The sequence below is a fragment of the Trachurus japonicus genome, chromosome 7, assembly GCF_045865225.1.
Source record: "Trachurus japonicus isolate A0001 chromosome 7, Traja_1.0".
NCBI lineage: Eukaryota > Metazoa > Chordata > Actinopteri > Carangiformes > Carangidae > Trachurus > Trachurus japonicus.
In genome coordinates this window covers 34,406,731-34,433,121 of record NC_140913.1, presented here as the reverse complement: position 1 = coordinate 34,433,121, position 26,391 = coordinate 34,406,731, and the positions used below count along the sequence as shown (strand labels likewise).

The window sequence follows — 26,391 nt, the reverse complement described above, 5'->3', positions numbered from 1 at the left end:
TTCTGTGTCCAGCTCTCAGGTTCTCCACTGTCACTCTGTCAGTTAAATGTGGCTGATGCTATTTCTGGATGTATATCTCTCTCTCTCTCCCTTTCTCTCCCCCTTTCCTCAGTCTTCTCCTTCTCCTTCTTCTGTTTCTTCTCCTTCTTCTCCTTCTTCTTCCCGTTCCTATACAGCAGCAGCAGCTTTTTCCTTGGTGCTGTGCCGGTTCAGTCCCCTGCAGTGCCAGAGGAGACAAATGGAGATCGAGAGACACACAGCAAAGCACCAGCTTTTAAAGATCTGAAAGGCGGTGATAGAGAGAGAGAGAGAGAGAGAGAGAGAGAGAGAGAGAGAGAGAGAGAGAGAGAGGGAGGGAGAGAGAGAGAGCACAGTTATGACACCTTCAGGGGCTGGGACTCAGAGAGAGAGGGAGGGAGGAGGGAGGGAGGGAGGGAGAGAGCAAGTGGGGGGTGGATTATGTTCCTTTCAGAAATTATCAAAATCTCTCTCCACCCTCTCTCTCTCTCTCTCTCTCTTCTATACTCTCACATACATCCACCTTCCTCCTCCTCCTCCTCTTCCTCCTCCTTCTGTCACTTCATGTGCAACTTATATTCACGCAGATAACAATGCCATGCAGCGCTGCATGGCATTGTTATCTGTTTTCTTATTTCTTATCCTTTACTGCTGCTATACTCTGTCCTCTCTTATATTCATGCAGGTTGCTATCTGTTTTCTTATTGTTGTAACTGCTGCTAATACTTACGCAGGTAGCTTCCTATTGTTATCTTTTTGTATGGTATGTCTGACTACGGATGGAAATTAGCTTTGAGCTGAATCCGGCATATTTATTTACAGGACATGATTCGGGTGTCACAAATTGTTCATTAATGTGCGTTGTCCTCGTCAAATAAACAATAAAATGAAAAAAGAAAAAGGAAAAAAATGAAATGAAACATCACACATCATCCTGCACAAAGACGAGTCAGTCAGTGGTCGTGTTCAGACACTTCTTGTCCAGAGTCACATGGTAACACAAATATAAATGTATTATATGATGATGTGTGTTCTCTGTTGCCACTATACTGCAATGTCATTTGTGTGTTTCCTGCTGGAGGAGGAGAATATGACGTATTAGTATTAATAATAATAATAATAATAATAATGTCGGAGCCTCGTGTCACATATATCAAAGTTTAGTGAATAGCTGGATGAATGGGAGATCTGACACGACTTTATTTATGAACAGAAACCTAATCTAGTCCCTGCTGCTGAGTCACACACTCACACACACACACACACACACACACACACACACACACATATATATAAACAGCTAATCCAGCCTGTAATAAGCAGCTCAACTTTCAGCAGCTATCAGAAATTACTGGACTTCATGGACCATATCACATGTTAAAAGTACGAGGGCAGAGGAGACGACTGCTCGCCAGTTGTTTGAATTGCAAGAGAAATCATCTGGATAATTAGGAGGAGGAGGAGGAGGAGGAGGAGGAGGAGGAAAAGGACTCAATTTTGCAGGAATGTGCGTTGACCAGCCGGAGCCAAACTGCTGATAATGCAATCCAGCGCTCCACTCAGCCAGGCAGGATTTTCTACACGGGTGCCATCTTCAAACAGATCCCAGCGCAGCGCTTCAGCCTCAACACAACTCAACTCAACTCACCGCCGGCCGGTCGCATCCCGGCTGAGATCACAGCGCTCTGCGAGGACACGCCCACGCTTCAGCCTCAGTTAGTGGATCTGAACTGATGGACGCACCGCCGCTCTTTTACTTTTTTATATGAAAGTCTGTAGAGACTGTCAACATCTTGCTGCTATAAGCACTTTGCACTTTGCCTACCTCATACAGTACATGTTGTTGTCTAAATGTTGTCCATCAATCTGTATCTGTTTATGCCTCATCGTTGTATAGTAGCTTGTATTCTGTGTATTTTACTACTTTTATGTTATGTGTAGGGACTAGAGATGGAAATTAGCTGGGAGCTAAATCTGGTGCAACCATCTTTTCATTTTTTCCTTTAAATGATTAATGTAATTGCACATTATTGTCCCTTATTAAACTAATAAACTAAACTAAACTAAACTAGAGAGCTCAGCTGCTTCCACCTGGATCGTTTATATAAAGGAGTTTTATATCATCAACATGTTGTTATTCCACCTTTACTGCTCAGTAACGATCATCACACTGCAGAGAGTTGTAGGACTTGTTGAGACCACACCTTCAAGGTCTTGGTCTCACTTTGGTTTCTGTGATGTGATTCAATAAATTCCAGATAATTCAAATAGTTGTACTAAAGTATCTGCTTGTGTAACCATGGTAACAACTTGGTGTCACCAGTGTCACCAGTGGGAGGAGACTTCAGCAGGTTCTGTGCTGTGTTCTTCTGTTCAATCCAAACTTTGTTTACATTAAAGGGACATTGTGTAACTTCTCCTGTTATCTATTCATGAAAATGGATTATTTGGTTCTTCAGTCTGTTTTTCATTAATCAGTAATTCCCCCCATCAACAAACTGAAGTGTTCCTTTCAGCTCTGAATTAGCCGTTCATATCATTCATATCTACATGGAGCGGGTAAGCTCGGTGCTGGCTGCCATGTGGTGTCGCCATGTTTTTACGTTCAGTGGCAGCGTGACGGTAGGAAACCACGGAAACTCAGTGGAGACACCGGAGCTGTCGGCTCAGGTGGAGGTGGCGTCTGTGAAAAGTCACCGTGGTAACGCAGTGAGGAGGAATGGAGCGTTACACTGATGCTGCATTCACCTGCAGTCGGGCAGACGGCCGTCGCTAACAAAACCAGATGTCATTTTAGTCACAGAAGTCCAGAGAAAGACGGTAAAACAATACCACATCGCCATGACAACATATTGTCACGTGTATTGTTTTGCCTCGTGCTGACGGACCACTTGTTTACATAGAGGCTTGTTTATGCCGTTACGTGCAGCAGCTGTCGGCCGTCTGCCCAATTTCATGTGAATGCAGCATGAAAAATACGACTGAGTTGCTTGTGATATACAACCGCAACGCTAGATGGAAGGAATTCCTACACAATGTTTAGATGGTTTATGATTTTACATCAAATCATCTTTTCTTTGTAGCTGAGGAGGAATAATGTGAGGACTGGGACTGAACACAGTGATGGTCTTGGACCTGGTCTCAGGTTAGTTGGTCTTGACTACAAAACTACTGCAGATATGAACTTCTACCTGTATCGTTATTAATATAATCATATTAAATCCTTTATTCTAACAGGTGGTCTCATTGAGATCTGGATCTTCCTGTGGACCAAAATTCCCTAAGTGCTTGGTAACCGGTGTTCGTGTCCCATCACATCTGTCCACGTTTGGACCCACGGCAGCAGCACAGACCCAGATAACACAGGAGACAATGGGACTCTAGATAAGAGAGGAATTCATTCCTCAGCTCTCGACCGACCCAGTGCCAGACTTCACCGTCCAGCTCCACGTGCACAGCAGAGCCTTCACCTCTGCTTCCACTGTCTGTCGATGTGCAGTGCACGTGAAGACGGTTGGTGGCACCTGGCAGTGGGTTTGAGTCGACAGCTGAGGAATGAATTCCTCTCTTATCTAATTGGTTCCTCTCCCACTTTACCTTCTGCCAGACTTCACCAACCAGCTCCATGTGCACAGTCGTCACATACGTATCTATGTCTGTATGTGTGGTGACGGCTCTGCTGTGCACGTGGAGCTGGTTGGTGAAGTCTGGCACTGGGTCGAGTCGAGAGCTGAGGAATGAATTCCTCTCTTATCTAGAGTCCCATTGTCTCCTGTGTTATCTGGGTCTGTGCTGCTGCCGTGGGTCCAAACGTGGACAGATGTGATGGGACACGAAGACAGTTGATGGAAGGAGTCAGGATATTAACATGCTGATGGGTTAAACATCCACTAAGTCTGTCTTCAACTGTAACGACCAATCAATGGACAACTTAGGTCTCAATCAAAAACACCAAACTATAGATGGGTCCAAGTCGTTACGAACAGAACTCAGTGACAGTTCATAACAAACTGAAGAATGTTGGAGGTTTGGTTGAACAAAACAAGATGTTCACCAATGATGAGGACACAGAGACTGGGGATGGACCGATCTAATGATAAGATCGGATATCGGCCCAGATATTGACTAAATATCTAGATCTGGTATCAGATAACAGAGCTGATCCATGACGCTGATCTGTTCACTTCAGTTCTAGACAACAAACACAGAGAAACAACGTTTTACAAAGTGAGGAAAGTAACGTTAAACCCAAGCCGGATGCCTTCACTGTCTCTTCCACATAGCAGCGTGTTTTAGTATCGAGTATCAGCCAATACGCTAAGTCCAGGTATCGGCACTGGGACTTAGAAGCTGGATTGGTGCGTCCCTAACAGTGACCTTGACACGTCTTTTTTATTGTTTTCTGTTCAGAAATCAAACGACTGATATTACTAGACCGTGCATGGGCAACCTACTCCACAAAGGGCCGGCGTGGCTGCACGTTTCTGTTCCAAACCAAACAAACTCACACAGTTTGACCAATTTACTGTCTGAGGATTGAGATCTGTTGATGAAATGAGTCAGGTCTGGTGTGCTGCTGCTGCTGCTGCTTCCATTGGTTTGTTGGAAGGAAAACCCTCAACCACACTGGCCCTTTGTAGAACAGGTTGCCCACTTCTGAACTAAACGATAATTGGCAGATTAATGGTATGAAATTTGCAGCAAAGGGTTTGTTGGAAGGAAAATCCTCAACCACACCGGCCCTTTGTAGAAGAGGTTATGAGATGTGCAGAGCACAGTAGGAGCAGTTTGCTACTTGGTTTTGTTGGAAGGAAAACCCTCAGCCACACCGGCCTTTTGTAAAACAGGTTGCCCACGTCTGAACTAGACGATAATGGGCAGATTAATGGTATGAGATGTGCACAGTAAGAGCAGTTTGCTCCTTGGTTTTGTTGGGAGGAAAACCCTCAACCATACTGGCCCTTTGTAGAACAGGTTGTCCACTTCTGAACTAAACGATAATTGGCAGATTAATGGTATGAGATGTGCAGAATTGGGTTCGTTGGAAGGAAAACCCTCAACCACGCCGGAACCTTTGTAGAACAGGTTTCACTGCACATCTTATACCATTGCTACTCATACCATTGGTACCGGCAGCCAAAGGGGCGGGACTTTCAAGCAGCGTGGAAGATGTGTCCACTCAGGCGCTCTCAATTTCTCCCGCTATGAGACTCCCGGTCTGCAACTGGCTGCCGCCGCCGCCGCAACGCTCCTCATTTGCATAAAGTTGAACTTCTCTCAACTTCTAATTTGACGCTCTCGACGCCCCTCGACGGCCAGTCTCCATTGAAAATGAATGACTTCTGGCCGCCGAAATGCTCCCGACGCTTTTGGTGTGAATGCACAGTAAGAGCAGTTTGCTCCTTGGTTTTGTTGGAAGGAAAACCCTCAGGAACTAGACGATAATGGGCAGATTAATGGTATGAGATGTGCACAGTAAGAGCAGTTTGCTCCTTGGTTTTGGTGGGAGGAAAACCCTCAACCATACTGGCCCTTTGTAGAACAGGTTGTCCACTTCTGAACTAAACGATAATTGGCAGATTAATGGTATGAGATGTGCAAAATTGGGTTCGTTGGAAGGAAAACCCTCAACCACGCCGGAACCTTTGTAGAACAGGTTTCTCTGCACATCTTATACCATTGCTACTCATACCATTGGTACCGGCGGCCAAAGGGGCGGGACTTTCAAGCAGCGTGGAAGATGTGTCCACTCAGGCGCTCTCAATTTCTCCCGCTATGAGACTCCCGGTCTGCAACTGGCTGCCGCCGCCGCCGCAACGCTCCTCATTTGCATAAAGTTGAACTTCTCTCAACTTCTAATTTGACGCTCTCGACGCCCCTCGACGGCCAGTCTCCATTGAAAATGAATGACTTCTGGCCGCCGAAATGCTCCCGACGCTTTTGGTGTGAATGCACAGTAAGAGCAGTTTGCTCCTTGGTTTTGTTGGAAGGAAAACCCTCAGACACACCGGTCCTTTGTAGAACAGGTTGCCCACGTCTGAACTAGAGGATAATGGGCAGATTAATGGTCTGAGATGTGCAGAGTAGGAGCAGTTTGCCTGGCGCTGGTGCAGTTAACACCACAGGCAGGACGGAGCTCTCAGTCGTACCCACACCGGCCTGTACTTCTTCTGGAATCCGGGGCTACATGAGGCCAGAACCGGCCTTGGCCATCAGCCGCCTGTCGTTCTGATTAGTCCTGGCACCGGGGGCAGAAATCACCTGCCGTCTTGTGTTCCCATCAGCTCTGGAGCTACAGCACTGCTCTGTTTCCACATCTCAGGGAGAATGTTCCAAGGCCCACGCCAGACCGACGGGGGCTCTCTTTTCCACACTGCCCTGGATTATTCATTTTTCCTCCTTCGGGCTGCCGCACAATTTCTTCCTCAGTTTGTTCCTTCTCTCTGGCTGCGAGGCTCCGGTCTAACAGCTGCTGCACCGAGCAACCAGAGTCCTCACGCACCCTCACCTACTGCTGCTGCACCGCCGCTGGAACACCACCAAGTACATTCACTCAACTACTCACTGCATCACAGTTCAGAGGGGAATATTATTTCATATAGCTTCATAGCTCCAAGTTACCTTACAAGTGAGGTTTTACACACAACGTATATAATGCTTCATATAAACCATCCCACAGTCTGTACAAAGTTTAAGTAATAATACATATTAAACAGTTCCAGTGACACCATAAGTGTGACATGTTCCTATGTGAACTATGATGGAGCTGATGGAGGTGAAACACAAACAGAAACTGCTCCTCACTGACAGAAACAGTCGATAAAGTAAAGTGTGTGTGTGTGTGTGTGTGTGTGTGTGTGGTGGTTTGGTGGGTTGTCCACTAACCAGAAGATCTGTGGTTTGATCTCAGGCTCCTCCACATGTCCACATGTCCAAGTGTCCATGGGCAAGACTCGGCTCTGAACCCACAACTGGGTGAATGTGACTAGTAGTGAGAAGCACTTGGGTGGTTGTGGAACATTTACCATAAAGAAAAGTGAGGATAAACCAACAGATTACTGTTGATGCCAATTACATTCACTATATCCACATGAGGGATGGTTGTGTTGGCAATGTCAGACAATGGAGACAAAACATTTTGCACTGCAGGCTTAGTTTAACCAAAACTAACTGTGGTGCCATTCTTTTTTCCAAGCCCAGATAAAAGAAAGTCACGGTGGCTGATCTGTGGTGATTGATGATGACACAAAACAAAGAGTGTCCAAGCTAAGTTTCAATGATAACCAAACAAACCCCCCAATTCCTTTGTAAACAAAAGTTCTAATATAAACCAAAAATACCCTTTCCTTGAACACAGGCACAATGCAACACGACACACAACGACACACCATGGTCAGAAACACCTGGCACTGATGGCACCTCACAGTACGTCACTTCCTGCTTTGAAGGAAATTCACAAAAAAAACCCCCACCAAAATAAAAGTTGAAATGGTTCCTACGCTAACACCAACATGAACCTAAACCTAAACCCGACCTAACCCTAATGCTAACCTCAGTGTTAAACCCTCCTCTCCAGGTGTGGTGTCTCCTCCTCTGTGTCTCTAACCCTCCTCTCCTCCATGTGCATTTGTTTCCAACGAAGCCGGTGAGAAATCAATCCATGGAGCGGTGGATAAGGTTATTTATCATCTACCATGTTACCATGTGTATATCTGTGTAGTCTTATCTGTCATCAACAAGAGATTGCGGGTTACGGGTTAGCGCGTTACGTTTGTGTGGCGGTGTCGCCATGGAGACGAGAGCTGGGACACCGGGTTGGAGGCTCTGATCTTACAAGGTTGGTTTTCAGCCAAGAGACGCTCCATTCTCCCTGGAACTAGTTACAAGGCATTGGTTTAACCAGCACAAACAAAGGTGTTGCAGGTGGTACGGACAACGATCGACCCCGATCGTACTATTCTCTTTACTATCTTTGTCAGCAGATACAAGTGATTCAAACTAAGACATGACAGCAGACAAGCGTTAGACAAAGGTTTAAATGTCGCGCTTTCACAGTTTAGCAGGCTGGGGGAACGGTTTGTTTTACTGAAAGTGACGTTTTTATGGATGTTCCCTTAGTTGCTGACTCCATCTATAATTTGCGCGTCTGCATTCTCCAATGTGAAAAAAAAACTACCCCACTCTCACCCCTGATTTACTCGAAAGTAGAATTTTGCACAAAGTTTGGGCTCCATCGTCTGATAGATGAGTTATTAGGCTACACCAATTTTAAGACCCACAGTGAGATCAAATTTCTTTTCTGAACACCTTTAAAGGCCGTTTGTCCTGTTTGTCGCACCGAGTTGTCGCACCGAGTTGCCGCATGAGTTTACCCGAGTAAGGAAAACAAATTTGATTGGTCGTTATCGAGCGGGCGGGATATTCAAAACTTGGGGCGAGACCGAGCTCGGTGTGTGTGTGTTGTCTCAGACGTTTGAATGACGGATTACGGATCCACTATCAGTGGCTGATGAATCGTGTACAGGCTGACGTATAATCCGTGCGCCTGCATTATCCAATGCGAAAAAAAATACTACACTTTCATCCCGGATTTAATTAAAAATAGAATTTTGTACAAAGTTTGGCCTACATCGTCTGATAGATGAGTTAATACACTAATTGTATGACTCAGAGTGGTCTTAAATTCAATTTTCTTTTCTGTACAGCTTTAAGGTACAAATGGAGCAGAGTTAAAGCAAAAGACGCTCCATGTGAATGGGCCCAAGCGATCCGGTGGTTTTGGCTAACTTCTTGTCAGCCGATGGAGTTAGCAGTCCCCGCCCTCGTCCCTACGTCACCACATTCACGCGCATCCCTTGGTTGCACACACAGAGAGGACCGCCCCTTTATGCCGTTCTCTCTCCTCATTGGATAAAGGTTGTAGGATACAAGGAAAGTTTTCTCCTCAGCTTACAGCAGAGCAGAGTGACTGACAGACCCGTGTTTCAGACCAAACACTCTATAGAAGTGATTGCTGTCGGAAGATAGAACTATTTAAGACTTATATTAACACAAATATTCTGCTTACTTCTGCTTTAAGGTGGAAATTCTGCAGAGTTCTTCTTTAAATTGGATGATTAACAACAGGAACACTTGATTTATGTAAATCTCTATAGTCCCCATAATGTCAGTTATATACACCACACACACACACACACACACACACACACACACACACACACACACACACACAGAAAGATGGGGCGTTAGCATCATTAGCTGTGTTCCTGTCACTTACCTCAAGCCTTGCTGCGCTGTGATTGGTTGTTTCGCTGCTGACGGAGGGCGTGACGTCAATAGGAAGCGCCGGACGGACTCCTCCAGTTAGTAAAGTTTGTTGTTGTTGTGGTGCTAATGGAGCAGCAGTGACGGATGGACAGGAGTGAGTCTGAGTCATATTCACCTGCCGACAGAACCAGGTGAGAGCCGCGGCGGCCACGAGCCCTCTGCTCCGGTTAAACCTGTAGAAACAACAACAACTTCCTCCTTTTAGTGAAGCGCAGAGCTCCAGTTCCTAGCACAGGAGCTAACGCGTTAGCCGCTAACGATGCTAACTCGACTAAACCTTCAGCTACCGACCAGAAACGACTCTAACTGTTTATAAATAGAGTTAAATTATCACTAAAGGACACATCGGTGTGGACGGGAACGGAGACAGTCAGCTGTGTCAACGTCCGCTGTTAATTTAATGTAATTTACCTGTTAGCCTCCAAACCGTGGTAGCGTTAGCTGGATGTAAACACTGACACGCCCACTCCCTCCTCCTCCTCTCTCTCTGTGTTAACCCTGGACTCAATTATTATCTTTAATTAGTGGAAATAAAATGTCTGAATGAGTCTATCAGAGAAAACCAGACTCCACGTGGAAATCACAGTTTGACTTGTGTCTGTTTGATCATTTGATTTGTCAATGTTCCTTCCTATACAGATCAGTTAGGATGAATTAATAATGATAGACATCATCATAATAATTTTATTTCTATTAGGGCTGCAACTAACGATTATTTTCATTATCGATTGATCTGTTGATTATTTAAACGAATAATTGATTAGTTGTTTGGTCAATAAAATATTAAAAGATGTTGTAAAATGTCAATCAGTGTTTCCCAAACCACCAGTATACGTCCTCAAATGTCTTGTTTTGTCCACAAACCATAGAGAGACTTTAGAGAAGTTTATTGTCATAAAGGAACAAAGAAACCAGAAATGTTCACATTTAAGAAGCTGGAATCAAAGAATTTGGACTTTTTTTCTTAAAGAACTACTCAAACTGATTATTAGATTATCAGAATAGTTGACGATTAATTTAATAATCTTTTCTTTCCTGCTGGTAGAAACTGTTTTATGTTTGGACATTGTTTTAATTCTTCACACATCCCCTTCCATATTTCTTACTCGGCAGAATAAAACAACGAGATATTAAAAACTCTTTCAAAGTGGGACCTGGGAAAACAATAAAAGACACATAAACATAAATACTCAGGGAATAAATAATCAATGTAATATTGTGCAAGAAAAGTGCAGAAGTGCTGCTGTTGGTGGTGGATAAAGACTTACATAACCTCTATTTAAACTCGGAGATATATTGAGGAGCAACCTCATTTACAATATAGCCGAGATGAAACACAGAACATATAAAGACAGAAGACAAAACAATTGAGACATATTCAGACATAACAAACATACATAAGCATAACTTGAATACATACGTGTAGTTAAAAGCAGGAGCAGTTAGAGGTAAAATATGATGTAATTATGGATTTAAATTGCCCTATTGGTAAAAGTGAGGTAAGTTTCAGATGATTTTGCATAGAGTTCCAGGTTGAAGTTGCAACAGTAAGAAAAACTAGTCTTTCCAAGTTCGGTGTTGACAGAGCGTGTGCAATGGGAACCTGCATTAAAAGATACTAGCGAGTTCATATAAGATGGTAAAAGACCAGTGAGAGCTTTAAAAATAAATAAAATCCAGTGTCGATCACGCCTGGTAGATAATGAGGGCCATCCAACTTTGGAATACAAGTCACTTTACTTTACTTTACTCTATTTGTTTATTTGGGTGGGACAGTGCACATCCATGAACATATAAAAACATGTAAATATGGCGGATTGTAGCAGCAATGCTAATTTCCATCCGGAGTCCCACAACATAAAAACAGTACAGTGACAGAAAAACATAGTATTATAAACGACATAACAATGCAGACAACAAGGACCTAACAAAACAACTATAACGAGATAAAACTTTGACCTTTTTACAACACTTCCATGGGTAGTGGGACCTAAAGAAAAAAAGAAGAAGAAAAGTGCAAGGTGCAAAAGTGCTGGGCCAAAGTGACAATTGCTAGAGTGCAGGAGTGCATCATGGGTACCAAGTTGTATTGCTCGGTGCCCTAAAGTGCACATCAGTTTAAAGTGATGAGTGTTGTAGCTGTCGCCAGTATGAACCTCAGGGCTGAGTGATAAACGGTGTCAAGTGGATGTAAGGTTGTAACTGATGCATGCTTATACAAGATGTCTCCATAGTCTAAGACTGACATAAAAGTTGCCTCGATATACTTGGTCCTGACTCAGGGTTGTGGTTGTATGGAGAAGAGTTGTGGTCATTCAAAGGTTTTCTTTCCTGCTGGTAGAAACTGTTGGTTTGTGTAACAGTCTGTTCTTCATGGGTCTGGTTCATGGATCTATTATGGTCTGGATCCTCTCTACCTGATGGAAGAGGCTGGAATCAGTGCAGGAAACAGTTTCTGAGGTTACAGAGCTCCAGTCTGCCCCTGTCCCATTTTGCCCTAAAATCTGAGACAGTGCTAGTTAATGTTTCATCTGCTCACACACGTACAACCAGTAAATTTACCTTCTTTTTTTTCTCTTTTTCTTTTTAAATAACACTGGTAAAACATTGAAGGAGCGACTCAAAGAATCTGTAACCTGTCATCACAGGTGTCAGGTCGACGTGTGTGAGGTTCATGAATGAAAAGGAAATGTGAAGATTTACAGTGTGTGCTCCTTAATTTTCTGCTTGAGCTCCTAAAATGTAAAAAGTTTGGGCTCACTGTGCTCAGTCAGTCTGGAGCTCTGAGTTATAAACAAATGGAGCCAAATATGAAGCAGTGTCCAAGAAAATAGAATGAGTTGCATCTCGTTGTAATAGTTTGTAGTTTGCTCAATGCCAAACTGGCAGCAGGGTCTCATCTCTCTTACGTTGTCAAATCTCACTCAGTTTTATCTTTCAATTACATAAATGTCAGATTCTGTAATGAAGATTGTCTGTGTGACGAGTTTATGTGGAAACAAATATCTGCAGATCCACCTTATTAGATGTGTTTTAAACATCAGTGTGAGTGGTGGCTTCACCAGTCCACTGTCGGTTTCAGATTTAACTATAAAAGGCGATTCTATTATATTCTAGTGAATCATCTGTAGTTTTCCCAACTGACAGGAACTGCGGGGTTAAAACAGCACCACCAGGAATGTCTGAATCATTCTCAAAACAAATGGAAACGTTTCCAAGTGTTGATGTTTGGGACCTGACTCATCGCTGTGATGTCACAAACACGTCATGGAACTGGACACATTTAAAAAAAAAAAAAAAAAAACCCTTTATTGCAGCGAAACATCTGAGAATATGAAGTAACCAGAAACTCTCAGAGCAGTTATTTAGAGGAAGAGCACGCTGTGATGAAACTGTGACTCAGTCATGGTGGTTGTATTGTGTTTGGGGCTTCTGCAACACACACACACACACACACACACACACACACACAGGCTGGACAGAAAACTACTGAGGTTGAAGGTTTTAACCATAGACTGTAAAAAACATGGACGTAGCGTCCGTGACGTCCCCCATTGGTTTTGGGGAGTCGTTTTTGTGACTCCAACATGGCGGCCTGAACAGCGCCATGTTGGATTGGCCGGCCGAGAACCCGCCCACTGGCCTCGAAGCAGCTGTCCACGGAGCTGCTCGGACCTGTCACTCAACGTTTCCGCGCCCTAATTGGCCAGAGTTTTAACCTAATAACAGTAAAACGGTAGAGTTAAAAAAAAAATTCACCCCCCTCAGACTGTGTGCGGGGGTAGAAACTATCGATTGAGACCAAAAAACGTTCTGACACCAGGCTTTTAACATGTTTACTGAGGATGTAAAGTCTGTGATTTTAACATGGGGGTCTATGGGGAATGCTCCCTTCTGACACCAGCCCCCAGAGGAAGCCGAGGGGATTGCAGTTTGTTGAACGCGGAAGTGAGCTTTACTTCTCAGACCCACAACTGCCCCCTTGGTTTTAACGTTGTGATTCTCTCCGTCAGATGGACGACATCAACGCACTACAACACCGATGCTTCCTGAACCTGAGGCGTCGAATCAGAGGCGTCGGAGATGGACGACCTGCACAGGAGCGATACCTGAGGCTGCAGAAGGACGGAGACACGCTCAGGTGAGACACCGACTACGCTCACATGCAGTCAGTATTCAAGTTAAAGGGATAGTTGAACATTTTGGCAAATTGGCCCATTGCCATCTCTGCCTATAGTCATAGCAGTAGGTTCGTTACCTTTAATTGTCGGTGCAAGCTATTTTTAGAACGGCGGAGCAGAGCCGTGAGCTGCTCAGAGCTACGCTACGGAGGCTCATGGGATTTCTTGGTTTCCCTCATCAAACTCATCAAATACACAATCCAACAACTCCACAACGCTCTGGTGGACAAGTTGTGACCTGCACATTCACCACGCTATGAGATAATAACACAACGTTACCAGGCAGAGTTGTTTTAGAGGGAAATACAGAGACTACTTGATGAAAAACTGTCCCTGAAGGCAACGTGCATCAGTGGTTTTGCATGAATTTCCCTCTAAAACAACTCTGTCTGGTAACGTTGTGTTATTATCTCATAGCGTGGTGAATGTGCATCTCACAACTTGTCCACCAGAGCGTTGTGGAGTTGTTGGATTGTGTATTTGATGAGGGAAACCAAGAAGTCCCATGAGCCTCCGTAGCGTAGCTCTGAGCAGCTCACGGCTCTGCTCCGCCGTTCTAAAAACATCTTGCACCGACAATTGAAGGTAACAAACCTACTGCTATGACTATAGGGATATGAGCATATTCCAGTTTTACTTTACTGCTATACTTCTTTTCTAAGCTGAATATCTGGTTGTGTATACGCCTGTCGGGATTTCCCCATTGATTATGATTACCATGTAAACAGGAATAACCCTGTTTGCTTGTGCATGTAAACGGGTTATTCTGAATGTTTCAGAAACCCGAATACTGACTGCATGGAAACGAAAGACATTTGTCTCGCACCAGTAAACTCGGTGCAATATTATAATATAATAGATTGTAGAAAAAAGAGCAGTAAATTTCATCACCAAAAGTACGATGCTCTGGTTTTCTTTCCTTTGTTCTGCTTCTGTGCAGCTGGAAGCAGAACTGTGCCGTCGTGGGTTTATTACACATTGTCACATATTTCCTGGTCAGTTACTGGGAGGAAATTCTTCTCATTTCATCACCGTTCATATGAATCAAGGTTTTTTTTTTTTTTTTTTATTTCCAGAACAGCTCAGGAACTGTGGCCTTAAAGAGCTCCAGCTGAAGCCATCCAATTAGATGAATGGATCTGCACTGCAAAAACTCAAAATCTTTCCAAGAATATTTGTCAAAATGTCTCATTTCTAGTCAAAATTCATCTCTTTCCACTTAAAATAAGACTCATCACCAAAAAATTTACTTGTTTTTAGATCATTTTCACTTGTTTCAAACTAATTTTCAATTGAAATAAGTAGAAAAATCTGCCAGTGAAAGCAAGTTTTTTTGTGCTTGTAATAAGAAAGAAAAACTTGATCTACTGTCAGATTGTTCTACTTATTTAAAGTGGAAAATTTGCTTGAAAAAAGTAAAAGGTGTCTGAAAACAAGCTACTTTTTAAATGTGATGAGTCTTAGAAACGACATTTTGACTAGAAATAAGGCAAATATTCTTGGTAAGATATTGAATTTTTGCAGTGTGACTTTATTAGGGTCCGGGCAGCTAAACTGCCGGGAGCCTATTGTATTCCTAGGAATTCTTTCTTCTTCTTCTTCTTCTTCTTTCTTCTTCCAAGGAAGTCATACTTCCCATGGGCGAAAACTCACCAAACTTCACAGAAACATCCGACCCCATGCCAGATTCACTCAACTCCAAGGACATGTGCCCCCAATAAGCGTTTAAGTTTAAAAACTTTAAAAATTCCTACCAAACCAACGGTAGATGCTACAGTGTTGAAACTTCACCACGATGTCGCCTCAATACTGCTGAAACTTTTGTCCACTTAAACTCATTACAAATTATGAAGTCCATCACTCTGTTTTTTTCAATAACTGTAAAACTTTTAAAATGTATCTCCTCCCACAATTTTTGCTCAATTGACACCAAACTTGCTACAGAGCATCTCCAGACCGTCCTCCACAAAACTTGTTTCTCGGATTTTTGATTAAGCAAAAATTGAGCCTACAGTGCATGAAAACGTTTGACTGTAAACAGTACTGTAAACATATACCATCAAATTCTTGATAAATACATTTTCAATCTTCCTGAAAAAAGACAATATTCTGGAGTCATGGTTGATGAAGTTTGGCAAATATCAGAATTTTATCTCAAAAACTGAATTTTCTAGAACATTTTGAATTCTGCTCTCATGGGAACAACTGCAGTCAATGTGAGTGTGGAATTTTTAAACATCAGATTTTCTCTTATGAAGCAAAACACGTATCATTAAAAACAAATCACCAACATTTCCATGCTGTCAAGATGCAATTTATGTATTATCAGATTTTTGTTTAGATAACTGAATTTCTGACTTTTGACCATTTCATCACAACAGCTGCCCAGGCACTGACTCACCTGAGTGGATAAATGAAGCTACACAGCAGGTCTCACTACCAGCCAATTAGCTCAGCGAGTTAGGAGCTGGTTCTTGGTGTCAGAGATTGTGAGTTCGAGACCCAGCAAGGGTGATGATGATGATGACAGATCAAAATGTCAGATGTCCTCAACATGAAACACAAGACAGTTGTACTGATGGTGGCATCACAGCAAGCCTCTAAATTTAAAAATCCAAATAGCTTGGACTGGACCATGTGCGAAGGCTCCTAACATCTTAGACTCATAGTAGATGTTTGACAAATACATATCAGAATTTTACCTCAAAAACTGATTTTTCTTTTTACTGTGGTTTCAAATCTGCCTGCACGACAGTGAATCCACCAACTCTCTTCACGTGTGTTGTGTTTATTGTGCAGACGAGGATGTGTTGAACCTGTGAGGAGTCGCCTATTGTTCACCTGTGTTTTCTTTTTCTTCTCCTTCTTCTCCTCCTCTGTAGTTACCAAGGGAACTCTGAGGAAGTGGGTTGCTATGTGGCTGGCCATCCTTTATCAAAGGGAAACTGCTACTTCGAGGTAAGAAACACACCGACGACAACGACAACGACAACTCATTTCATTTCATTTATTGTTTATTTGACGAGGACAGTGCACATTAATGGACAATTAGTGATGCGCACATCACGTCACTAATTTCCATCCGTATAGTCCTCACATTTAAAGAGTGTCAGACATACCACACAAAAAAACAACAATAGGAAGCTACCTGCCTGAGTGTAAAAAAGACATAGTAATAGCAGCAGTCACAACAATAAGAAAACAGATAGCAACCTGCATAAATATACAAGAAAACAGAATATTTGCAACAGTTTCACAATAAAATTACAATACAGAATAATATATGGTAAGAAATAAGGGCTACACTGCAAAAACTCTGAATCTTTCCAAGAATATTTGTCTTATTTCTTGTCAAAATGTCTAATTTCTAGTCAGAACTAATCTCTTTCCACTTTAAATAAGACTCATCACCTAAAAATTAACTTGTTTTTAGATAATTTTCACTTGTTTCAAACTAATTTTCAATTGAAATAAGTAGAAAAATCTGCCAGTCAAAGCAAGTTTTTTGTGCTTGTAATAAGAAAGAAAAACTTGCGCCACTATCAGATTTTTCTACTTATTTCAAGTGAAAATCTGTTTGAAAGAAGTAAAAAGTGTCTAAAAACAACCTACTTTTTAATGTGATGAGTCTTATTTTTAGTATAATGAGATTAGTTTTGACTAGAAATAAGACAAATATTCTTGGTAAGATTTTGAGTTTTTGCAGTGTACAGTAGTACTGTATTAAAGTGCTGGTAGATATTTCATTCATGGGTGCAGATTTGATGGGACAGTAACTGTTCTTTAAGCATCAACAGTAGGACTATCTCTGATCGGGGTCGCCGTTAGCTCGCTACGCTGAGCTGCTGCTATCTCTGAGAAAAGAGAAAGGAGAAGAAGCAATCAGTCATTTTATTCATTTTGAGATGTTTGGTGTGGTCACACTGTGATCGACTCACCACATACCATCCTTCCCTGCTCGGGCTCTAGATTGCTTTTCCATCCAGCCAGCAGTTTTATCCCCTGGAATCCCATCGCAGACAATTTTCTCAACTTCATATTAAATCCTGAGTGCCCCCCCACAGTCCCAGTTCACCACTACCTCAAAAATGTCCTCGCTGCACTGGAATGAGGGAGGGGGAGAGAGTGAGGTGGTATCTCTCTGTGCAGAGATTAGTCTAACACTGCAAAAACTCCAAATCTTTCCAAGAATTTCTGTCTTATTTCTTGTCAAAATGTCTCATTTCTTGTCAAAACTAACCTCATCACCTAAAAATTAACTTGTTTTTAGATAATTTTCACTTGTTTCAAACAAATTTTCAATTGAAATAAGTAGAAAAATCTGCCAATGGAACTAATACTAATACTAATAATACTAATAAGGAAGAAAAACTTGAAAGAAGTAAAAAGTGTCTAAAAACAAGCTACTTTTTAATGTGATGAGTCTTATTTTAAAGTATAATGAGATTTGTTTTGACTAGAAATGACATTTTGACTAGAAATAAGACAAATATTCTTGTAAGATATTTGAGTTTTTGCAGTGAACACACACACTGACTGACTGGCAGCAGGAGAACGACGCGTTGCTACGGTGTGAAGCGACGCAGCGGCGACGCAGCGCTGCTTGCTCTGCTCCGTACAGTAGAGCAGAGAGACCAACGGACGTGTCCAGGTGATTTAACGCAGGAAAGTTGCAGTCGGAGTCGGCTCATGAATCAGCCGCTGAAGGCTGCGGCAGCGCGGTTATTTATGCCGGCGGCGTGACGTCCAGAGAGCAGCAGGTGAGGCAGGGCGACTGGAGGAGGACGGAGGAAGCAGCAGACTCTACGTCACGGCTCCACAGTTAGTTTTCGGCGAGGGCCAAAAGTTGTGAAGTGTGCCAAACCGAGGGCCAAAACGTCCATCGTGCCAGTGAAAGTTGATTTTTGTACATACTTCAAAAACTCAAAATCTTACCAAGAATATTTGTCTTATTTCTAGTCAAAACAAATCTCATTCTACTTAAAGGTACAGTATGTAAGAAATCAAAAGCAACTGGCCGTAAAATCCTCCTAATATGTCACAGAGACTCAGGAATAATGTTCATATAACATGATGAACTCACCAACAACAATAGTACAGCCAGAGTATTCGCATTAAAAATCTTTTTTTGCAGACTGCAAATCATGTTTATGTTTTGAATTTACGTGTTTACATGTTGCGCCACTTAGCGCTTTCTCCCAGTCACGGCGGCATCAGTGGCATTTCAGCCTCAGTCTGCTCCACTGAGCTGCCGCTACGACTGGGAGAAAAAACGAGATCGCTGTGTTTTGAATTTGACTGCAGTAACCGTTTTTGGCCACATTCTTACATATTGTACCTTTAAAATAAGACTCATCACATTAAAAAGTAGCTTGTTTTTAGACACTTTTTACTTCTTTCAAGCAGATTTTCACTTGAAATAAGTAGAAAAATCTGATAGTGGAGCAAGTTTTACTTTCTTATTACAAGCACAAAAAACTTGCTTTCACTGGCAGATTTTTTTTACTTATTTCAAGTGAAAATTAGTTTGAAACAAGTGAAAATGATCTAAAAACAAGTTAATTTTTAGGTGATGAGTCTTATTTTAAGTGGAAAGAGATTAGCTTTGACTAGAAATTAGACATTTTGACAAATATTCTTGGAAAGATTTGGAGTTTTTGCAGTACAGATAATGTTGCTGCTATCATTGTTGATAAAATTGAAGAAAGTGTAGTACATTCTAGATGTAATAATTTAGGCATGGGAGTCTCAAAGGGTCAAACAAGAAAAATTGCACTGCTGCTGTTTAGATAAAACAAAAGCATCCTAGCATTTTAATTTAGAGCAGCCAGATAGAGGCGTAACATAAAGGAAGACAACAAGAAGGGAGCAGTAGTTGTGTGTGGAATATATTCTGATATTCACAATGGCAAAAAGAAATGATTAGCTAGAGACACACAGCAAGAAAGGAGCAAGGAGAGAGAGAGCGTCAGGTGTCACTTTGTCTTTCTCTCAGCGTCGGCATGGTCCGGTAAAATAAAACTAAACTCATCAGTCCAGTCACTTTGCCATGTAAGACGTACCGCGCAATGGGAAAAAAACAAAACAAAAACATACCGTGCATATGTTTTTTTTTTTTTTTTGTAGAGCAGTGCACCTGGTCTGTTGTTCACTTAGGCTACGTTCACACTGCAGGTCTTAATGCACAATTCCCATTTATTGCTCAAATCCGATGTTTTGTTCGGCTGTTCACATCACGTCTTTAAATGCAGCCTGTCTACGGATCGCTGTGTGAACAGCTCACGCTCCTGAAGCGACCCGCATGCGCAGTTGATCATTGATGGCATCATCACGCCACAACGGTGTTTACGGAAGCGACCACGGCAACGGCAACCGGTATTATAGGACTTAGGGATGCACATGATTAACCGTTTAACCATTAACCAATAACAAGAACTTTGACCGATTAATACTATTGGTTATTTTTTTTTATTATTATTAGCTCCTTATGTCGTGAACTCATGGGGGCTTGTCGACACGTGCAGAGTTCACGTGCCTTCAGTCATATTTCGCAGCAAAAAGTTACACAGAAGGACTGACAGTATGTGCAGCAGCCCCCATGAAGGAAGGTCAGACAATAAATGTAGCCTACACGGACATAGATGTGAATCACCTGTAACTACGGCGCTGAAAAAAAAAAAAAAACGAGGACGTCGCTGCTCTCCGGCCTGTTCACCTGCAGCTCCACAGAGGAGCTGTCAGAGTAGCTCTGCTGTTCCTCTCTCTTCAGTCTGGTGTTTGGCTGCACTTTGTATAAAAACAGTTCTACATTGGACGATCTAACCTCCAGAGCGCGATCAGCTGAGACAGAGCCACTGATCAGCTGTCGCGGCGCACGTGTGTATTTAACGGCAAAAAAAAAAATTGGAGTGATCAATTTTTTTTTTTTTGCCGTGCGCAGCAAGCTTCTTAATCTTATTGGTTAGCGGTTATGAATCGGTTAACGAGCGTTGGTTATCAGTCAGAAAAAAATTCAAAATGTGCATCCCTAGTAGGACTTTATGGCTTAATGCTAAAAAAAACAAAACATGTCAGACTCGAACCCTGGTCTCCCACTTGCTAGAGCAGCATCTCTCCCCACTAGGCTATCAACTTTACTGTGACGTCCATGTTTTGATTCTGTTTCTGGCTCCCGCCTGTGGCACACTTTTTTTTTTTTCCAATCAACTTTATTTGTCATTCATTTACAAAACAGTGCAGCGCGGGTCAGAATGACGTCAAAGTCGCATTAAATGTCCGATACGTATCCGATTCAGTACCACATTTAAAAGTGGGTGTGCGGCGCTGCAGAGACCCAGACAGGAACAGGCCCAGATCCAGATCCAGATCAGATCCAGATCCAGATCCAGGTCCAGATCCAGATCCCCCGGTGACGACTCCTCTGTCTTCTTGACATGAGAGACGAACCCTTTGGACACTGTCTGTCTTTGTGTAGCTTCACTCAGACTCTTCAAGCCAGCGCCGTGCTTCACTTTACTTCTCTCCTTCCTCTTGATCTTTAACAGATGTGACATTTCATCTATATGTGTTTTTAAGCTCCAGACCCCCTCTCTCCTCTCTCATGCAGATTACACTGCTCATATTTAAATGAGAATCACATTTGGAGCCGTGTGGATCCTGCTGACATTTAAACAAGTGGATTTGAGTGAGTTTATGCTCGGCTCCTCTCTCTCCGCTCGCTGACGCACGCGCTGCTGTCAGTTTCCTAGATATCTTGAAAATTTGGGAGCATTTATTCTCATAAAGGTCAGGCGTCTGTCGACGTCTGCGTCACCGCCGGAATCCATTTTTTTCCTCTCTTGTCTCTCCACTTCTTCTTCGTCTTCGTCTTCGTCTGTCTTCTCCGCGTCCAGCTCCAACATCTGCAGCATTCCACTTGTTTTAATAGATTTATTTGAAAAATTAATACCAACATAACTGAACGGCTCATCAGCGACCGCATTCCTGCCATTTCTCAATCTAAGTGTTCTCACATGTTTTTACGAGCGTTATCCATCCGGACACTCGTGGTATTTTAACGGCTCGGGTGTGGAAGTCGGACTGGGCCAAGGAAAAGAATTCAGTTGTTAAACAAAAAAGGTGTGAAGTGTGACGGTCCAGCTGGCTGAGGGGAGGGAAACCCAGACGGGGGCAACGCCGAGGTCTCAGGGTCTGGACTGGAGGAGTACAGGAGGTGATGATGATGATGATGATGATGATGATGGAGAGCAAGAGGAGACAGACGTGACTCAGCAGCAGCAGCAGCAGATGTGTAGCTGCTTCATCAGACTGGATTCTGCTGTGTCATCTCACTGTGACGGAGCTGAGCCGGCAGCTGGAGCCTTCCTCCTCCTCCTCCTCCTCCTCCTCCTCCTCCTCCTCCTCCTCTTGGGGTTTTCAGTGCTGTGATTCTGTGGCCGAGACCATCACACAGTAAACGGTGTTATCACAATAATCATCAAACTGCCCTGTAATACTGTAATAGTATAATGCTGTAATAGTGTAATGCTGTAATAGTGTAATGCTGTAATGCTGCCATTAGTGCTGAATGGAGTGACACGGTAGCCTCGTAAACCAGCCGCTCCCGGAAATGCAATTAATTTCACCAACTGCTGATCGGCGGGCGCTAACCCTGGGCGGAGGGATACGTGAGTTGGTTAGGTCCAAATAAAAACTGTGTTTTTCCTGCACTTTGAGGGGCTGGAAAAAATTATATTAGAGCGAACAATGGAACTGTGTATTTTTTTTCAGATAAAACCTCTTTTAGGCCGTGAAAATAGGCCGTTTCTTTGGGTCTGTTCACAACACCGTATGTTGTAAATCTCTGGGCAGGGCTATGGGCTGGCGTTGCTAACGGGAGGAGTGCAGAGAGTCTTCTACTGCAATTAAAGTACTTAGGGGCTATTTGGAGATCATACAACCCCACTTTAAAAAAAATGCTACTATCCCTTTAAAGAATCCCAATGCTCATTGTGACAAAACACTATTAATTAACTCTTAAAGGCCCCATGGCATGAAAAATGTGATTTTGGTTATTTTTTCATGCTTGGGGAGGTCTCTGGGCCACGTATATACTGTCCCATGCATCAAACTGGTCATAAACGGAGAAACACACACCGCCCATTTGTAGGAACATTCTCTTTAAGACGAGCAGATAGCACTTCCTCCTTTCTGTGATGTCACACACAAGGTAACTCCGCCCACCGTGACCAGTTGTTATTTTTCAATTTCTATGAATGCAGCTTAGGTTTCAGTTACTTGCCTGTGATTGGCCCGACCACATGCCACTCTAAAACAGTCAGCCAATCAGAGGAGAGGTTCTCATTCTCTCTTCTGATTGGCCAAATGACCTGTGCCTGTTAGAACTCCAGAAAGAGGCAACAGAAAGGGGCAATATAGACGATATTAAGCAGATCACAGGTACTCAAAACCAATGATACATCTTGTTAGGGATATCAGCAGGTAAATAAACCCAGAGAAAAGTGCACAGCATGGGGCCTTTAATTAAATTCCCTCAGAGACACCTGATGTAAAAACTGCAGCTGGTTGGTGGAGTCATGTGAGGCTGTACATCTACTTAGTTGGAGGGTTATGGTTTTACCAGTATCTGTCCTACATCATGGTGCTGACTGTACTAGACACAGCAGCTGTCAGTGTTCACATTAAAACCACCGGTTCATACAGGTGTCATTCACCTGTGGAGAGTCGGAGTCACAGCAGACGGAAGAACCAGCAGGAGAATAAAGAGCTGCAAGAGACCACTTTCACAAATGTTTCTTAAAAAGCATCTCTACATGTACAACACTCATTACATCCCAATTTCTTTTAAACACCAACACAAACACAACTCGTTCTCCTTAACAAGACATTGATGAGGTCTTCAATCACCTGAACCACATCTGGTTTTATAGGAAGATTATAAAAACCACTGCTGGGATTAAACATTGACATTATCCCACAAAAACTGATTTATAAACTCTTCCTGAGTTAAAATATTATGTTGTTGTTTAGGAATAAATATGAACATGTTTTCTTTGCATTATTGTTATTCATTATAACCCATTTTTATTTCAGTTTTGGGAGAAATGTTGTCAGTGGTTAATAGAATAAAACAGAAACTCATCATTTTGAAGTGTTCTCTTCATTTTTTCTGCGGCTGTACGTCGTTACGTATATTGTGTTTATGACTTTAATGTTTTCACTGTAACTTCACGCTGTTTAGGCACCGAGTTAATATATAATATATAATATATATATATATATGTGTGTGTGTGTGTGTGTGTGTGTGTGTGTGTGTGTGTGTAGGTGACGATAGTGGACTCTGGGGTGAGGGGAACCATCGCCGTGGGTCTGGTGCCTAAGTTCTACCGGCTGGACCACCAGCCTGGCTGGCTGCCCTACTCCGTAGCCTACCACGCTGACAACGGCAAGTAAGTCAAACCAAACCACATCGTCTGTACAGTACGTTGCCGAGCTGCTCCGCGTTTTGTTTTCTTTTGGGATGGTTTGGGAAAATGGATTGTGGCCTGTTGCTGCTGCTGCTGCATCCACATGAAACCACAGCAGTAATTATCTGTTTGGTTTCTACTCTGTCTATGAAGTTTACACTCTGAACTCTGCAACATCTCAGCATCACTTTTTATTATCACTTCACCTTACAAACTAATGCAGTTGTATATGTCAAAATATCCAAACCCACATACACTACCAGTCAGTTTGTTCACACCTTCTCATTCAGTGGTCTTTCTTTATTTTGATCTCTTCCTACATTGTAGATTCAAACTGAAGACATCAAAACTATGTAGGAACACATATGGAGTTGTGTAATAAACACAATGTCCAGGTGACGACCTCATGAAGCTGATGACACAATCACAATTGTGCAAAAAGCAAAAGGTGGATCCCTCCAAAAATCTAAAATCTAAAACATATTCTGCTTTGTTTTACACTTTTGTGTTTACTTCATAACTCCATATGAGTTCCTTCATAGTTTTGATGTCTTAGGTTTGAATCTACAATGTAGAAAGAAAAAACTTTTAAATGGTAGTGTATATAATGTCAAAATATCAAAACCCAAATATATGAATTTTGTTGTGATATAAAAAAAGACAAGAAAAAGATTTATTTATCACATGCTGCATCGTTAAAACTGCTGTGAAATGACACTGAAACGATTCTGCAGTGTGCAAAGTAAGTTAGAATATATATAAGGTAGAGTAGTCAAAATAATCAATACTCAATACTAATTGATACTTTAAAATTGATATCGAGGTTGATGTTCATTGGCAACAGTATCGATATTAACAGAGCCGTCTTTCCTCCATCTCACTTCACAACACAAACGGCCGCCCTGCTGGGAAACATAACAATACAAACATAGTGCAAAAAAGACATGAACATACCTGCAAATGTATTTGTAAATGGTAGTGCAAAGAAACAAAAACAGTTTTAGCTTATCTGTGGCAGTGCAAAAATGAAATTCCTTTAAAATTAAAAACCAGTGATGACAATTCTTTAAGAAATCTTTGATTTTGTTACTTTCTCACCCATAGAATCGGAAATGGTATCGAGTGTTTTCCTGGGTATTGCTGACGAGTTTGAAATTCTGGTCTCGTGACGACTCTGATATACAGAGGCAGAGGCAGAGCTAGAAATATAAAACATGATTAATTGACCCTTCGCCAACCCCTCCCACAAACGGCTATTGTCCAATCCTACGTTAGCAACCGTAACTATAGGCCTGGCAAGCTTTCAGCAGTGAGTCATTACGTTTGCTTTTGTGGACACATTTTGAGACTAGGACGAAAAACATTTGTGTGTAGAGAAGGATGTTGTTGTTGTTGCTGCTGCTACTACGGCGGCGGCAGCAGCAATATAGAGATGTTCAGATACGAGCGGACTTTTTTTTCGAGCAAGTGTAAATATGGGGATAACCATATGTTCACCTCCGAAATGACAGCTGTACTTTTACGACTTTTACCTGGGCTTTTAGGCGAGGGATCCTCCAGGCAGGGACTGCTTTCACTGACTGATACAGCGGTGGGAGAAAAAAAACAGCAGCCAAAGCTGTACGTATGTGGTTCACAATCGCCCAAAAACTTGCAGTTTGACAACCAGTGAGATGACCTACGTCTTCGTGGGTTGATAGACGGTAAAATGACCAGCCCTTACTGCTGCTCTGTACATTGTCCAGTCGTGTCGTTGAACAGATGTTTTATCCTCCTGCGCGAGTCACGTCACTGAAAACTCTGAATGATCTTTGTGACTTCTTCTCTCTATTATCTCAGAACCGTTTATCCAGAAATTTGCTGATATTTCCTTTGAAATCGATACCAAATACTGCCAGGAGCATGGCTGGGAGTGAAAGCTTGCCCGGCGTAGCAACAGTAACCAAGGGGGCGGGGCTTACGCGAAGGGTCAATTGTCAAGAGTTAACAATAAATAGTAACAGCAGCCTGCAGCTAAAAACAGGTTTATGAATAATGAAATAGGTGTTTTCTATTTCTATTGTCAGAGTTTAAGGTTATGACGTTGATAATGCCGTTGTGTGACGGTAGCGTGAGTCGTGTCGACGCCTCCAGCCGGGAAGAGCTTCATGTTTCAGTGTCTGATGACATGAGACAAACCGTTATTATCACATCTACACCTCAGAGTGGCTTTTATTCACTTTGTCAGCAGCTGTGATGATGATGATGGGATTAGGAAACATCGCAGGCATTTTAATTATTAACAGGACAGTCGTCTTGTTTACAGTCGTTTCTGCAGGTTGTGGTGGCAGAGCAGAGCCGACACAACGACGACACTAGATCGCTGAGCCTCTGTTTTCTACCTGCTGCCTTCACTGCCA

General features: G+C 42.5%; 2 protein-coding genes across 3 annotated transcripts in view; one reads left to right on the top strand and one right to left on the bottom strand.

Annotated features, from left to right (window-relative positions):
• igfbp6b (insulin-like growth factor binding protein 6b) overlaps positions 1-396 on the bottom strand; it is an 8,973-nt gene extending 8,577 nt beyond the window's left edge. The window contains exon 1 of the mRNA XM_085782956.1: positions 1-396. This exon is cut by the window's left edge and continues 345 nt beyond it. Within this exon, the coding sequence (XP_085639082.1) occupies position 1 (1 nt within the window). The 5' untranslated portion in view covers positions 2-396.
• Positions 397-9,354: 8,958 nt separating this feature from the next.
• Positions 9,355-26,391, top strand: part of spryd3 (SPRY domain containing 3) — a 94,869-nt gene continuing 77,832 nt past the window's right edge. Inside the window, exons 1-4 of one of the 2 annotated variants that reach the window (XM_085782982.1) lie at positions 9,355-9,476; positions 13,359-13,486; positions 16,409-16,484; positions 23,850-23,974. In XM_085782982.1, the coding sequence (XP_085639108.1) occupies positions 13,359-13,486; positions 16,409-16,484; positions 23,850-23,974 (329 nt within the window). In that variant the 5' untranslated portion in view covers positions 9,355-9,476. The remainder of the gene's footprint in view (positions 9,477-13,358; positions 13,487-16,408; positions 16,485-23,849; positions 23,975-26,391) is intronic. The other variant, XM_085782983.1, reaches the window with a different exon arrangement.